Genomic DNA, 14,968 nt, shown 5'->3' on the forward strand with positions numbered 1-14,968 from the left:
AAAAAAAAAAAAAAAAAAATTAAAATAAAGAAATATTTCATTTCATTTAACTCTTTCAGCCATGAGGTCCAAGGAAATGCAAGTTCATGGAAATTAGAAATAATACCAAAATGTGAATAAGACCAGGTTTAGAGGTCACATGGAATCTGCTGAATATGGTTGTCTGGAGTGATTTTCTGGCCTTCTCAGTTTGCCAAGACAGGTGTACATTTGGTCTAGCTCATGTAGCAACGTCTGTGGTAACTGTCCAGGTTGAAGATAGTTGTCATAGAATGGGGATGTCCAAACAACTGAAATGTTTACAGTACACAAAGAAAAACAGTCAACATTACCAGGCGATGCAGACTATTTGTTTATTAAGAAACTAACTAGTAAAGCAGAGTAAATCCCATTCTATATTATAGCACTACAAACATCCTTAGTCATTCCTTCCTTCATTCATTCATTCATTCGTTCATGCATGCATGCATTCAGTGAGTATTTTGTAAGCACCTACAGTGTACCAGGAGGCACTGTGTTCATTGTGGCATTACAAAGATAAAGATCAAGGCACACTCTGCCCTCAAGGAGCTCCCAATCTAATTGTGCAGAGAGATGTGAAAATGAAGCATGAATATCCATCGTGAGGAGTACTGAGAACAAAAGTCTGCTCGAAGTGAGGCAGAACCATGGATTCATTCCACCACAGGTCCCATGGGAAAGGTATGTGGCATTTCTATTCCTCTTCAGAATAATGAATGCTTGACATAGCGTTCGTCACTGTCTTTCAGTTCCAGTGTTACAAAGGGGATCCCCAGCATTACAACAAGTCACAGTGAACCCAGAAATGATTAGCATTCTATTTATTTATTTATTTATTTGAGACAGGGTCTTGCTCTGTTGCCCAGACTGGAGTGCACTGACATGGCTCACTGCAGCCTCAACCTCCTGGGCTCAGGTGATCCTCCCACCTCAGCCTCCCAAGTAACTGGGACTCCAGGCACATGCCACCACACCTGGCTAATTTTTGTATTTTTGTTGTAGGGATTTTGCCACGTTTCCCAGTCTGGACTCAAAGTCCCAGGCTCAAGCAATCCTCTTGCCTGGGCCTCCCTGAGTGCTGGGATTACAGGTGTGAGCCACCACACCCAGCCAGCATTCTTAATGTTTGCTTACAAAGGTGTTTCTCTGTCAAACTCTTCCATTCACTTAAAGAAAACCATTTATGGTGCATCTTAAAGAAAGCATCCTTACGTTTGCCTTTTATTGCCAGATTTCTCTACTCAGCCTTATTAAAGGGCCTACATGGCAGTGGTAGGGGTGCGGGACGTGTTCTAACAACATATGCTAAACACGTAGAGGGGAGACAGCTTGCCATTGCAGAGGTACCTGACTGCCACTGAGCCTCACCCCTATACTCACCCAATAAATAGTTAATGAGGAGCTACCCCCAACTCCTACACCCCCATGCCCTCTGAAGCTGTCTACATGGGCTGCTCTGCCCTTGGCATGTGCCCTTGAGGGCTGATCCCACTTGGCCACACATGGGTTTATGCTCTAGGGTCTTTGAAAGACAGAATTCCTGCTCTTCACCTTTCAGGCCTAAGCCGTAACATTTCAAGGGCTGCTTCCTCCTCTGGAATAACTTGCTTTTTATTGGCCATTCATGATTTGGGTGAAAAGATGGAGTCTGTAGTTCTTGCTTAATACAATGGGCTTGACTCATATTTCCTATAGTGTTGAGGGACATCCAGTCACAGGCATGAAAAGGAGGAGCATATAAATAGCACCCTCACCCAGAAGTTCTTCTTGGCTGCCCCTTTCTCCTTTCTCCTTGTCTCGCTCTTGGGCCTTTGTTCTCTTTGCCACATTTACTGGCATGAAATGAATTTGAGATGTGAGTTTCAGTTCTGAGTCAGACTACATATCAAGTTGTGCCCAAAACAATAAAGCGTGGCTTTCACCTGACTTACTGAAACCATTCCACCTGTAATTACACTCACTACAAATGGCCAGTTAGCAGCGAGAGCAAAAGGTGTGGCCTCATGAGCAGGGAGAAACAAGGTGGGTGGCAGAATTTCAAAACCAAGGTCTTCCATATTCACTTAGAGTTACTGTACATGGTGGTATAAAGGCCTCTCAGTTGAAGCACTTTGCTTAGTTCGGCCAAAAATCAGTATCTTAGTGTTAATGTATTAACTAAATTTTTATGATTTGGGTATATGATCTTTATAAATTGAATTTTATAAATGCTCTTATGATAAAAAAATCATACAGTTCATTCATTAAGAATAAAATTTACAAATGAATATCCCGATTTCACTTTGTAACAAATGTACTGAACCTAAATTACTCATTTAATGTATTTCCATAAATCGCACACAAATTAAAAAAAACGACAGAATCTGTACAAAAATAAGAGCTCTCCATTTTTTTGTAACACCTTATTTTTTCTGTATATGAATTTGTTAATATAAAAAAATCTACTTAGAAAATTATAAAAACATCACTACAGTGTCGTAAGGCTGTACATTCTCTAGGAAACACATCTTTAGAAATAGTACAACTATTAGGAACTCTTAACGAAATTCAAGTCCTGGATGTGCTGCAGATGCATCCCAATAATCAGGGCGGCCTCAAAACCCTGTCTGTCCTCTGTAGCACTTCTAGAAATGTCCTGCAACATTCACTGAGTGAGATCAAATTCTTCTTTCTTCAAAGATCACCATTGATTTCTGTGGATATCCTTAGGGTGACACTCTATTTTAAAAAATGAAAGAAAAAGGTTTAAAAGAAGTTAAATAATCCCAGCATTGACGATGACATTTCCAACAGCTTTGCACCACCTAAGGAATGATCTCACTATGGTTTGTGCTATCCTTGAGTCAGGTCCTAAACAATTTTCTTGGCTATCTATATCCTTTGAGCTAATAATTCACTTGTCTCAAAATGTAAGATTTTTCCTGTGGACAAATCTGATGTAGTCCCATCTTCTATCTGCTTTGGGAACATTTTTTGAAGAACACTTTTATTTTTTATTTATTCATTTATTTATTTATTTTGAGACAGAGTCTCGCTCTTGTTGCCCAGGCTGGAGTGCAATGGTATGATCTCAGCTCACCGCAACCTCCGCCTCCCGGGTTCAGGTGATTCTCCTGCCTCAGCCTCCTGAGTAGCTGGGAATACAGGCATGTGCCACCACCCCCAGCTAATTTTGTATTTTTAGTAGAGATGGGGTTTCTCCATGTTGGTCGGGCTGCTCTCGAACTCCCGACCTCAGGTGATCCGCCTGCCTAAGCCTCCCAAAGTGCTGGGATTACAGACATGAACCACTGCATCCGGCATACTTTTATTTTTTAAAAAGATATATTTACTTTCTATTATTTGGAACTAGTAAGTGAGACCTCCTAAAAGAAAACAAGCAGGATTTATGACTATTAACATCAAACAGCAGAGGACATATGAAAATCTCATTGGTGGGAGAGCTATTAAAGATGCCTCCCATTGGGAAGAAGCTAATACATGAAGTTGCACAATCCTTACATATTTTTGTCAAACACATTAAAAAGAAAGCGCTCTTTTTAAAAATGCAAAATGTCTTCTGCAAATTTGTACAAATCCTAATTGTCAGCAATTTAAAACATTTGAATTGATAAACACTTACCTGGAAATCTTGGATGAAAGTTAGGAAGTAGAAAATAAAACCAAAGGCCACTGTCCATTCACAGATCGCACTCACTACGTGATATACATAATCCTAATGCCAATAAAAAAGAAACAGAATTTAGCCTAAAAGACTCCCTTTTATGTACATACTGAAATACAATGAGGAGGTTCAACCAAAGGAAAAAGCTGTCCAGTGAGCATAAGTCAGAACTTTGAGGATATAAGGTAAGCACAACCATGTTACTAAGTGTCAGGGCACCTGCCCACTGAGAATGCGAAGGCAGATATTCCAAAGTTCTTTCTGGCTCCCACAAACTCTCGTTTTAAGATTAGTTTACCATTTCAAAAGGCAGACTGAGGACTACAAAATGGCTGAGACTGGGAAGCAAATTTGGACACAACAGAAGAAAGAACTTTCCATACAAGGCATGACTTGGTCTCCCTCCGCTGAGAATCCCTAAATGTAAGGGCATGCTTAACTAGCACTCTCGCGGTTGCTCCAGAGAATGTGTGTACACATCTAGGTGAACCTGGCCAACTAGTCCCCTAGGTTTTGTGTTTCCCTGTTTATATAGAAATGATCATTCAGAAAATAGTTCTGCTTAATATCATAAGGTAAATACAGCTACAAAGAAACTGCTAATAATGGACATCCACAGGTTAACTGCATATCTTCTTGGAGTCAAGAATGAGAGAATGGAAGCCAAGGAGAATGGCTTCAATCAGATGGTCCAAACTCAGTTGCCTATGGAGGCCAGAAAATTAGCAATAATAAATAAAACTGGTGGTTGTGAAAAGAGAGGGAAGTTAGGGAGCCCACGCCTCATCAGCTCAATTCCATGAGAAAATAATACACTACTGCTGCTTTCAAAGAGGTTTAAAAAAAAAAAAAAAAAAAAAAAAAAACACCGTGTGTCTATCTGTGTGTGCTATCTCCTGATTTTTCAGTGCTGGAAACTAATTTTGAAACTCTGTTGCAGTGGCTCACACCTGTAATCTCAGCACTTCAGAAGGCTGAGTCAGGAGGATCACTTGAGCCCAGGAGTTTGAAACCAGCCTGGGCAACATAACGAGACAAAAAATAATTAGCTGCGTGTGGTGGCCTGTGCCTGCTGTCCCAGCTACTGGAGGCTGAACTGGGGGGATCACTTGAGCCTGGGGGATAGAGGTTGCAGTGAACCATGATTGTGTCACTCTACTCCCACCTGGGTGACAGAGCAAGACTCTATCTCAAAAAAAAAAAAAAAATAACAAAATAAGAATAAATAAAACTTTAAGTCAAAAATGCACGTCTGCATTCTGATGTTAGCTCACATGCCAAATGAGGCCTGGGGACTGTCAGTGTGCCCTCTCTGATTTCCTACATCACTTTCTGCTTTGCTGAAACGAGGAGCTACCCCTAACTCCCTAAACCCCCATGCCCTCCGAAGCTGTCTACACGGGCTGCTCTGCCCTTGGCATGTGCCCTTGAGGGCTGATCCCACTGCTGCTCTGCCCCAAACTGCTGTAGGCTGCAAGGGTGAGTAACGTGCTGGATCACAGGGCAGTTCCATGGTTGACAGTTGTTTTCTTTGATCCTGTTTTCATCCAGACAGATCTAGAGGAGGCACACCAAGCCCTCCAAGCATCACTCTTCACTCTCCTTGTCATGGTCACATCCACCTACTGTTCTCATGCTAGGTCACAGTGAGGAGAACCTGACCAGCCTACAGTAGGAGGTAGAGAACGGAGGCTTCCTCCTTTTGGTACCAGTACCAGGGGACCTGCCCCATCCCGTATCATTCCTGAACAAGGAAAATGGCTTCTAAAAATAAAGGCAGAACTTTGGGGGGAATTTCTTAAGTGTGATATTAATGAAAGTACATGGAACCAAGAATCCTGAATGCAGGCAAAGCCCTAATATCCTTGCTATGTGAAATGAGACAGTGATATTATAATTATCACCCCCCCCCCCCACCACCACCACCAAGTAAGTCACTGCACATAAATGCGCTGTGAAAGCTGTAAAGCACTACACAGAAGTCTGGGGCAGTACCTAAATGATTATTCAGTGAATTAATGTAAAGGGATTTTTTTTTACATTCTTTGATATTAGGAACAGAAGGAAATGCAAGAGTGGCACAGTCATTTATGGAGTGAACAGAAAACCATGTACTTTTCACATTTTTAAGATAGAAAGTGGAATATAACAGATTTTTAGCTGCCTGGAAATAAACTTCGTAAGCCCTGTCCGGCAGCGGGTTTGTGGTAGAAGGTCTCCCCCGAGTGGCTGAAAAGTAAAGTACACCTGAGCTGCTCCGCTACGCGGTCTCACTTTCGGAAAGAGGTTCTCACCAATGGAAAGAGGAACTGAACCCCCTTCGCATGATGGGGCTAATTCCCCACATATAAGACCAAAAAAAAAAAAAAAAGCTGCCTTTTGTCTAGGTCTAACCTATTGGCTAATTTGACCATTTTAAGGTTACATTTTAAAGAAGCCCTTTTTTAATCTTTTTCTTTCTTTCTTTTTTTTTTTTTTTTGAGATGGAGTCTCACTCTTGTTGCTCAGGCTGGAGAGCATTAGCATGACCTCAGCTCACTGCAACCTCCAACTCTCCAACTCCTGGGCACAAGCGATTCTCCTGCCTCAGCCTCCCAAGTAGCTGGGACTACAGATGTGTGCCACCACACCTGTCTAATTTTTTTTTCTTTTTTTTTTTAGTAGAGACAGGGTTTCACCATATTGGGCAGGCTAGTCTTGAACTCTGACCTCAAGTGATCCACCTGCCTCGGCCTCCCAAAGTGCTGGGATTACAGGCATAAGCCACCGTGCCCAGCCAAGAAGCACTATTTGATCTCTTGTCTGGATCATTCTCTTCCTCACCATCTTCTGTCTCTCTCTTGTCTTGGCAGGCTTCCATCACCTGCCAGAGTTCTCCTTCTTTGGAAATCCTGCTGTCCCCTCTAGCCACCCTGGTGTTTCTCCTTTACCTCTTACCTCCAGTCCAGAACAGGACTCAATAAACATTTGGTTGACAGCTGAATGAATGAACCATCCCTCTCACTATTTAACTTCTTGCCATTGACTTCTAACCTTGGCATTTTACTGAAACTACTTTTTGACAAGCATCACTGACTCCCTTATTGCCCAAATTGAGGGACTTCATTCCTAAAGGTTGTTCAGCTGCGTATGCCATGGTTAGCCACTTCCCTTGCCTTTGAAAAATGTCCTTCCCTTAGTCTCTGGGATCGTATGTCCTCTCATTCCATCATTAGGATTAATTGCTATTGCTTCTGCATTTCCACATTGTGTTGTCTGAAGTCCAGTTCAGCATTTTTTAATTCTTCAAAGTATTACGTTTAGCCACTGACAACTGGCTGTTTGCCCCTCTGAACTATAAAATCCTTCAGGATCTTCTATCCCATGGCCACCCTGCGCTCTACAATCTTTCACAGTCTTGCGTGTGGTAGGGACTCATCAATGAGGTCTACCATACAACACAAGTCTAGTTCTTCTCGCTGGTCCATGATCCTTTTACTTCTCCTTTGCTGGAGGTACTCTTCTGCCTGATCCTTGAGGGAAAGAATCTTCTGTTGGTCTCTCACTAACTCTTCTTTCCTGGGGCATCCTTGATTCTCCTATAAGGCATCTAGATGAACCCCTACTACAGGTATCTAATAGAATGAGTTGATCTCAATGTCATACTTTTGGTTCCATGTGTTCTGATCCTTGGTCCAAAAAGTCCTGGTCTACCCCACACTGTTAACAACTCTACCCTACACTCTGACTCCCAGTCCCACCAGAAGTCTAGGACCACCTGGGTGCAAGCAATCCTTCCACCTCAGCTTCCCAAGTAGCTGGGACTACACGCGCGTGCCACAATGTCTGGCTAATTTTTGTAGAGACAGGGTCTTACTGTGTTACCCTGACTGGTCTTGATCTCCTGGACTCAAGCAATCCTCCTGCCTCAGCCTCCCAAAGTGCTGGAATTACAGGCATGAACCACAGCGCCTGGCCTAGGCCCATGTTTCGAACATCGATATATCATGATAACCTCAGAGTCATCAATTCTAACCAAACTCATCCACTTCCACCTACTAAATTATTTATCCCTGTTAGGGGCCTTATTTCTGGTCAAGGGAATAAATTCTTTGGTTCACCTAAGATAAAAACTTAGAAGTCACCTTTGATTCATCATGCCACTTCATTCTTGTGTTAGTCATTTGCCAACACCCATCAGATTGCCCCTATTTGAAATGTGAACTAGTAGAACCGCCTTCTCCTTACCTTCCTAATGCCAAGCTCTCCAAGCCATCCCAGGCATTGCTTCTGTCTAACGCTCATCTGATAATACTCTTTCTATTTGCTTTACTGTTCAAAAGTCTTCAGGCCGGGCGCAGTGGCTCATGCCTGTAATCCCAGCACTTTGGGAGACCGAGGCGGGGGGATCACAAGGGCAGAGATCGAGACCATCCTGGCTAACACATTTCATGAAACCCTGTCCCTACTAAAAATACAAAAACTAGCTGGGCATGGTGGCGCGTGCCTGTAATCCCAGCTACTTGGGAGGTGGAGACAGGAGAACTGCTTGAACCGGAGAGGCAGAGGTTGCAGTGAGCCAAGATTACGACATTGCACTCCAGCCTGGGCAACAAGGGTGAAACTCCGTCTCATGAAAAAAAAGTCTTCAAAATCTTACTCTGGTCACCTATGTCAAGTACAAGCCTCTCTGCCTGCCTCTTACAGCCACTACACCCTTGCACAATTATCCCTGGCTGCAGCAATTTCTCACTCTATCCTGAAATGAACTATACACCACACTGGAGCTGGTATCGTCCTCTCTACTTAACATTTCACGCTCCCTTTGGCCACCAAACACCTTCATTCACACTCTTTTACTAAGGATAGATAGTTGAAGTGTTTAAGAAAGAAATTAGAGGCCAGGTGCAGTAGCTCATGCCTGTAATCCCAGCACTTTGGGAGGCCGAGGCAGGCGGATCATGAGGTCAGGAGATCGAGACCATCCTGGCTAACACAGTGAAACCCTGTCCCTACTAAAAATACAAAAAATTAGCTGGGCGTGGTGGCAGGTGCCTGTAGTCCCAGCTACTCGGGAGGCTTAGGCTGGAGAATGGTGTGAACCCGGGAGGCAAAGCTTGCAGTGAGCCGAGATTGTGCCACTGCACTCCAGCCTCGGTGGCAGAGCGAGACTGTCTCAAAAAAAAAGAAAAAGAAAAAGAAAGAAAAGAAATAAATTAGAGGGCCGGGTGCGGTGGGTCACGCCTATAATCCCAGCACTTTGGGAGGTCAAGGTAGGAGGATCACTTGAGACTAGGAGCTCTAAACCAGCCTGGCCAACATGGGAAAAACCCTGTCTCTACTAAAAATACAAAAATTAGTCAGGCATAGTGGCGCACACCTGTGGTTCCAGCTACTCAGGAGGCTGAGGCACAAGAATCGCTTGAACCCAGGAGGCAAAGGTTGCAGTGAGATGAGATCATGCCACTTCACTCCAGCCTAGGTGTCAGAGCTGTCTCAGAAAAAAACAAAACCAAAAATTAGCTGGACCTGGTGGCGGGCGCCTGTAGTCCCACCTACTTGGGAGACTGAGGCAGGAGAATTGCTTGAGCCTGGGAGGCAGAGGTTGCAGTGAGCCAAGATTGCACCACTGCACTCCAGCCTGGGCAACACAGCAAGACTCTGTCCCCCCCCAAAAAAAGAAGAACAAAGAAAGAAATTAGGAACTCAAAATTTTGAATATAATTCCAGAAAGCATTTGGAATTACCCTGATAGTTAATTACTACACACTGCCAAGTGATTGGACAGTAAATTGATTACACACCATGTTTACTTCACATTTTGCAACTTGTTCTTAAAAATGGCAGTGATCTTCCCTAGACCTAGCCTGGCCACAACCTCACACAACCACGTCCAACAGCCACATTCAGGACAACTTAAATGTTACCTTTTCTCTTGGATTCCACTCCAGCTTGGTTATGGAAATTAGTGAAGCACAGACAATCACTGAAAAGGGAAAACAGTTAAGGAAACTACAGCACACAACAGTTCCTTTAATGTTAAGACTAGATTATTCTCCCAATAATATAATCATTACACAGTGTTAGAATGTTAATACCAACATTTCTATCATCAATTAAAATGTTAATACCAACATTTCTACCATCAAACCAGTTATATTAGCTTCTTATAAACTCAAACTTTAAATTCAATGATGAAAGTTAAATCACAACATGGAAATACCTTCACAATAGTCTTCCAGTGTGTATAGTAAAATTTATTAAAATTTGAGGCTACATTTTGCACAACCCTGCATGTTTCTGGATCTTCCCACTTAAACTAGCTGTTTAAATTTGGTCAAAATGACTGACGCAGCAGTCCAAGATGGTTCTTTTTGAGTACTTCCCACTGAATAAAAATACTTTTTCCCTAAAATACTATTTTCCTTTTTTTTTTTTTTTTTTTTGAGATAGAATCTCACTCTGTCACCCAGGCTGGAGTGCAATGGCGCGATCTCGGCTCACTGCAAACTCCGCCTCCTGGGTTCAAGCGTTCTCCTGCCTCAGCCTCCTGAATAGTTAGGATTACAGGCGCCCACCACCATGCCTGGCTAATTTTTTTGTATTTTTATTAGAGACGGTGTTTCGCCATGTTGGTTGGGCTGGTCTTGAACTCCTGACCTCATGTGATCCGCCCGCCTCGGCCTCCCAAAGTGCTGGGATTACAGGCGTGAGACACTGTGCCTGGCCTAAAATACTATTTCCAAGGTAACAGCTTTAAGGAAAATTTTAAATTCCAAAGTGCCAAGGCTCATATACAAAAATAAGCTACAGAAATTCAAACTATTAGCTTTAAAAAACAGACTTCTGTTGGGTAATTGGGTATAAGGTGAGCCCTTCCTTCCTGGCCCAAAGATCTGGCAAATCAAAGAGATTCGCCCCATATCAGACCTCAGGGATGACTGACACACGCCTACAGTCCAGCCTAATAATGCCAGGGGCTAAGGCTCCTATCCTCATGAGCAATACATCTCAATCAGGATTAGCCACATTTCAAGTATGCAAAAGCCACATGTGGGTACCATGTTGAACCAACAGCTCTAGCAAGACAAAGTGGAGGAGGATAATCCAGCCAAGTAGAGATTGGGTAAGAACAGAGGACAAGAAACAGCCAAGCCTGAGGGAAAAGCCGTAAAAACAAGGATGAAGAAATAGGAGGTCTCAGATCATGGGTCTCATGCAGAGGAACCTGGACTTTATGCTGTTGGTGACTTCTGTAAAGGCTTTCAGAAGCTTTAGAAGTCAGGCGCAAGACAGATAATTCATCAGGAAAGGTTTAGAAGCAGGATTCTAATGTCGCCTCACTAGGTGCCTCGGTTTCTTCGGTAGTCAAATGAGGCTATTACACAGAAATATTGCAGTAAGAAGAAACCAGGACATTTTAAAGATGCTTTCAATTCCAGTTTCTTTTTTTTTTTTTTTTTTTTGGAGACGAAGTCTCACTCTGTCACCTGGACTGGAGTGCAGTGGCGCAATCTTGGCTCACTGTAACCTCCCACTCCCAGTTCAAGCAATTCTCCTTCCTCAGCCTCCCAAGTAGCTGGGACTACAGGCACACGCCACCATGCCTGGCTAATTTTTCTATCTTTAGTAGAGATGAGGTTTCACCATGTTGGCCAGGTTGGTCTCGAACTCCTGACCTAGCCACCGCACCCAGTCTATTTAAAGATGCTGTAAATTCTTTGTAAGGAAATATAAATACCATGCTAATGTTTAAGACAGAAGATCTTTTCATATGGATGAATTCATTCAAGTTAATCTGAAATAGGGTCATAACCCCTTTCTGTGTGGGGCTGCTTCCTGTTGGCATGACCCATAATAAGAACTTCCTAGAGGCCAGGCGCGGTGGCTCATGCCTGTAATCCCAGTACTTTGGAAGGCTGGGGCCGGTAGATTATCTGAGCTCAGCAGTTTGAGACCAGCCTGGCCAACATGGTGAAACTCCGTCTCTACCAAAAATATGAAAAGTAGCTGGGTGTGGTGGGAGGCACCTGTAATCCCAGCTACTAGGGAGGCTAAGGCAGGAGAATAGCTTGAACCCGGGAGGTGGAGGTTGCAGTGAGCTGAGATCGCACCACTGCACTCCAGCCTAGATGAGAGAGCGAGACTCTGTCTCAAAAAAAAAAAAAAAAAAAAAGAACTTCCTAGAAATGAGAATTATTAGTAAGCGAAACTCTGAGGCCTGAAATGCTTATTTCGCTAAAACTCTCTGACTTTGATATCTAGAGATCTGTTTCCAAAGTTGGAAGCAATGGAAGTTTTCCTGCATCAAGAAACTTTGCTTGTAACACTACAACCACTATTATGAATTTTACAACTAACACAAGATTAAAAAGTTGAAGGAGATATATTCAAAGAGACAGTGTTCCTTTAATCTACAAGTAAGACAAGGAATTTGAGAAGCAACTATCTTAGGAACAGGGTATATATTTTGTTGGTAAATCTCTTGGTACTAGGATTTGGCTACTCTGTGTTTAGAAATTTTGTAATTAAAAATGTCCTTCCCTAAGATGGAAAAACCCAAAATCATGCTTAGACTTCACATTTTGTAGTTTCTATTTTAGAAAAGAAACACAAAGCTTAATATTTAGAAGCAAGTGACGTGTTTTCACTCCATCTTGACCACTTTATACCGTAACTCAACCCAGACTAACAAAATTGTCGCCCATAACATATTTCCGATTTCCCTACAATCTGACATTAGTCATCATTGTTTAATGACCCTGAAGCTTGTTCTGATACGACTACAGATGGTATTTTGAAAGATGGGGAATTCTGCAACTCTTTAAGACCATGGCTTTTTTTCTTTGTTAAGTACTTCATTAAAGAAAAGAAAAAGGGAAAGAAAGAAAAAGCTTTCATTTCCTCTAAATCAGAATCTACAAGCATGCTAAATTTATATCTTCATTTCCTTTCAGATTGCTGAGTTAGAAAATAAAATGGATTTCATTTTGAAAATGAAATTAGTGACTACAAAAAGAAAAGGCTAAACATTTTAATTTACTCAGTAATAAGTGATCTAGAGGCTTTTAAAAATCTCTTCACATGAATGAGTAAACCAAACTGTCTTGCCACCTACGTGCAGGGAGGGGGAGAGTTTAGCCTTGAGGGACTTCGTGGGGCTATTACTTTGAGTACAATATCAATATTTGGTGTCTTTAGCCAAGCACTACAAAGAAAAATAAATATTTTCATATGGTTCATGAAACTGGCCCTGTGAGAAGGAAAGTAAACAGAAACTGAAGTGTTCCTACATTTTCCACCCTTCTTTCACACCATTCTTCCCCCCAAAGAGACTTTTGATCTAACTAGACAATGTTGAGACATTTTCTTAATGAGCTGCACTTTTTTTTTTTTTTTTTTTTTTGAGACGGAGTTTCACTCCTGTTGCCCAGGCTGGAGTGCAATGGCGTGATCTCGGCTCACCTCAACCTCCACCTCCCAGGTTCAAGCGATTCTCCTGCCTCTGCCTCCCAAGTAGCTGGGATTACAGGCATGCACCACCATACCTGGCTAATTTTGTTTTTTTAGTAGAAACATGGTTTCTCCATGTTGGTCAGGCTGCTCTTGAACTGTCAACCTCAGGTGATCCACCCACCTCAGCCTTCCAAAGTGCTGAGATTACAGGCGTGAGCCACCGCACCTAGCTTGATCTATACTTTTATCCCAATTGTTTTTCTGAAAAATGTGGAAACTTGGTTGTTATCCTTTGCTTTTTTTTTTTTTTTTTTTTTTTTTTTTTTTTGGTTGTGGGGAAGGGAAGTGTCAAACTTTGCTAAGAAACTGTGACAAAGATCCTTTGCTTTGCCGAACTTTAGTCAAGCTCCTGAAACTTCTCCTAGGTCCATCTGTGCACTTCCTTGTAAGATCCAGTTTCAGCAAAGAATCCCTGGCTAAGTCAGTTTAGCAAGGAACCCCCACCCTGATATCTGATCACACTCAATATCTGATTGGGTTCCTCCTCCACCACCCTTCTCAGGTGATGTCTGATCACATGGCCAGTACTCAACAAGAATCCTGTTAGGTTGGTTTAGCCAGAATCCCCCTCATCCTGGAGGTTTCCTTTTAGTACTTTTCCATCCACTGACCTCATCCTACTCCTTGGCTATAAATTCGCACTTGCCAAGGATGTATTCAGAGTCGAGCCCCATCTCTTTACCCCGCTGTCAGACCCCATTGCAGTGGTCCCTACAAAGTCTTCATTACCCTTCTTTAACAAGTGTCATTGAATGTTTTATTCCTTTAACAAGGCACAAATGTGAAAAAGGATACTGGGGACGACAGCTGCGCAAGAAACGGCAGAGATGGCCATCCGTATGTGGCATGTCGAGAGACTGTTCCACTGGGGACACGATTTGTAAGAGATGATGGACTGTAGGAGCGTGTACACGACACCACAGACAAAGGCCAAAAGGGCGCCCCCATCATGAACCACTGGCACAGCTAACTCCTGGAGAAAAAGTCACAAATGTGCGTTACTCTGGGTGGGTTTGTCAACATTGAGCCGCGAGCACTCTCACTCTGGGCTGCTTTGAGCCGTTGGTCATCACAGATGCACCACTCCTTGGAAAATGTGGCTGTCTGACTACCAAAAGAAAAGCCTTCCAGGTCCTGAAATTAATGCCAAAAAGTTGGTTGTTCCACAGCGAACCTGGGCTCATGGGACAAGGAAAGGTCTGCCTTAGAGGTGGGAGGGTTGAATATGGTGGGCTTCGGAGTCTGGTACAACTGCATTAAAAGTCCTGACTCCACCATGAGGCTCTGTGACGTTACTGCAAAGCCTCGATTTCCGTATCTAAAAACGGGCATAATCATCTCCGTCTTGCATGTTTGCAGTGAAGATTATAGGATACATATCAGACACAATTTTCTTTGGTTGTTGTTGTTTTTTGTTTTGTTTTGTTTTGTTTTTGAGACAGAGTTTCACTCTAGATGCCCAGGCTGGAGTGCAGTGACACAAACTCGGCTCACTGCAACCTCTGCCGCCCAGGTTCAAGCGATTCTCCTGCCTCAGCCTCCCAAGTAGCTGGGATTACAGGCACATGCCACCACGCCCAGCTAATTTTTGTATTTTTAGTAGAGATGGGGTTTTGCCACATTGGCCAGGCTGGTCTCAAACTCCTGACCTCATGATCCGCCCACCTCGGCCTCCCAAAGTGCTGGGATTACAGGCGTGAGCCACTGCACTCAGCTCTGCCTTTTTCGTTACAGAGATGTTTGTTTGATATAATCAGTAAACTTTGGTATGATATGATTGAAAAAATG

At 42.9% G+C, this 14,968-nt stretch overlaps 1 protein-coding gene across 1 annotated transcript in view; it reads right to left on the bottom strand.

The window, feature by feature from the left end:
* Window positions 1-339: 339 nt before the first annotated feature.
* Window positions 340-14,968, bottom strand: part of LOC105493826 (DNA damage regulated autophagy modulator 1) — a 46,223-nt gene continuing 31,594 nt past the window's right edge. Inside the window, exons 4-7 of the mRNA XM_011761758.3 lie at window positions 13,976-14,153; window positions 9,592-9,650; window positions 3,644-3,736; window positions 340-2,739 (exon numbers count right to left, since the gene is read on the bottom strand). Coding sequence (XP_011760060.1) covers window positions 2,695-2,739; window positions 3,644-3,736; window positions 9,592-9,650; window positions 13,976-14,153 — 375 coding nt within the window. The 3' untranslated portion in view covers window positions 340-2,694. The remainder of the gene's footprint in view (window positions 2,740-3,643; window positions 3,737-9,591; window positions 9,651-13,975; window positions 14,154-14,968) is intronic.

The sequence above is a fragment of the Macaca nemestrina genome, chromosome 10 (assembly GCF_043159975.1).
Source record: "Macaca nemestrina isolate mMacNem1 chromosome 10, mMacNem.hap1, whole genome shotgun sequence".
Taxonomy (NCBI): domain Eukaryota; kingdom Metazoa; phylum Chordata; class Mammalia; order Primates; family Cercopithecidae; genus Macaca; species Macaca nemestrina.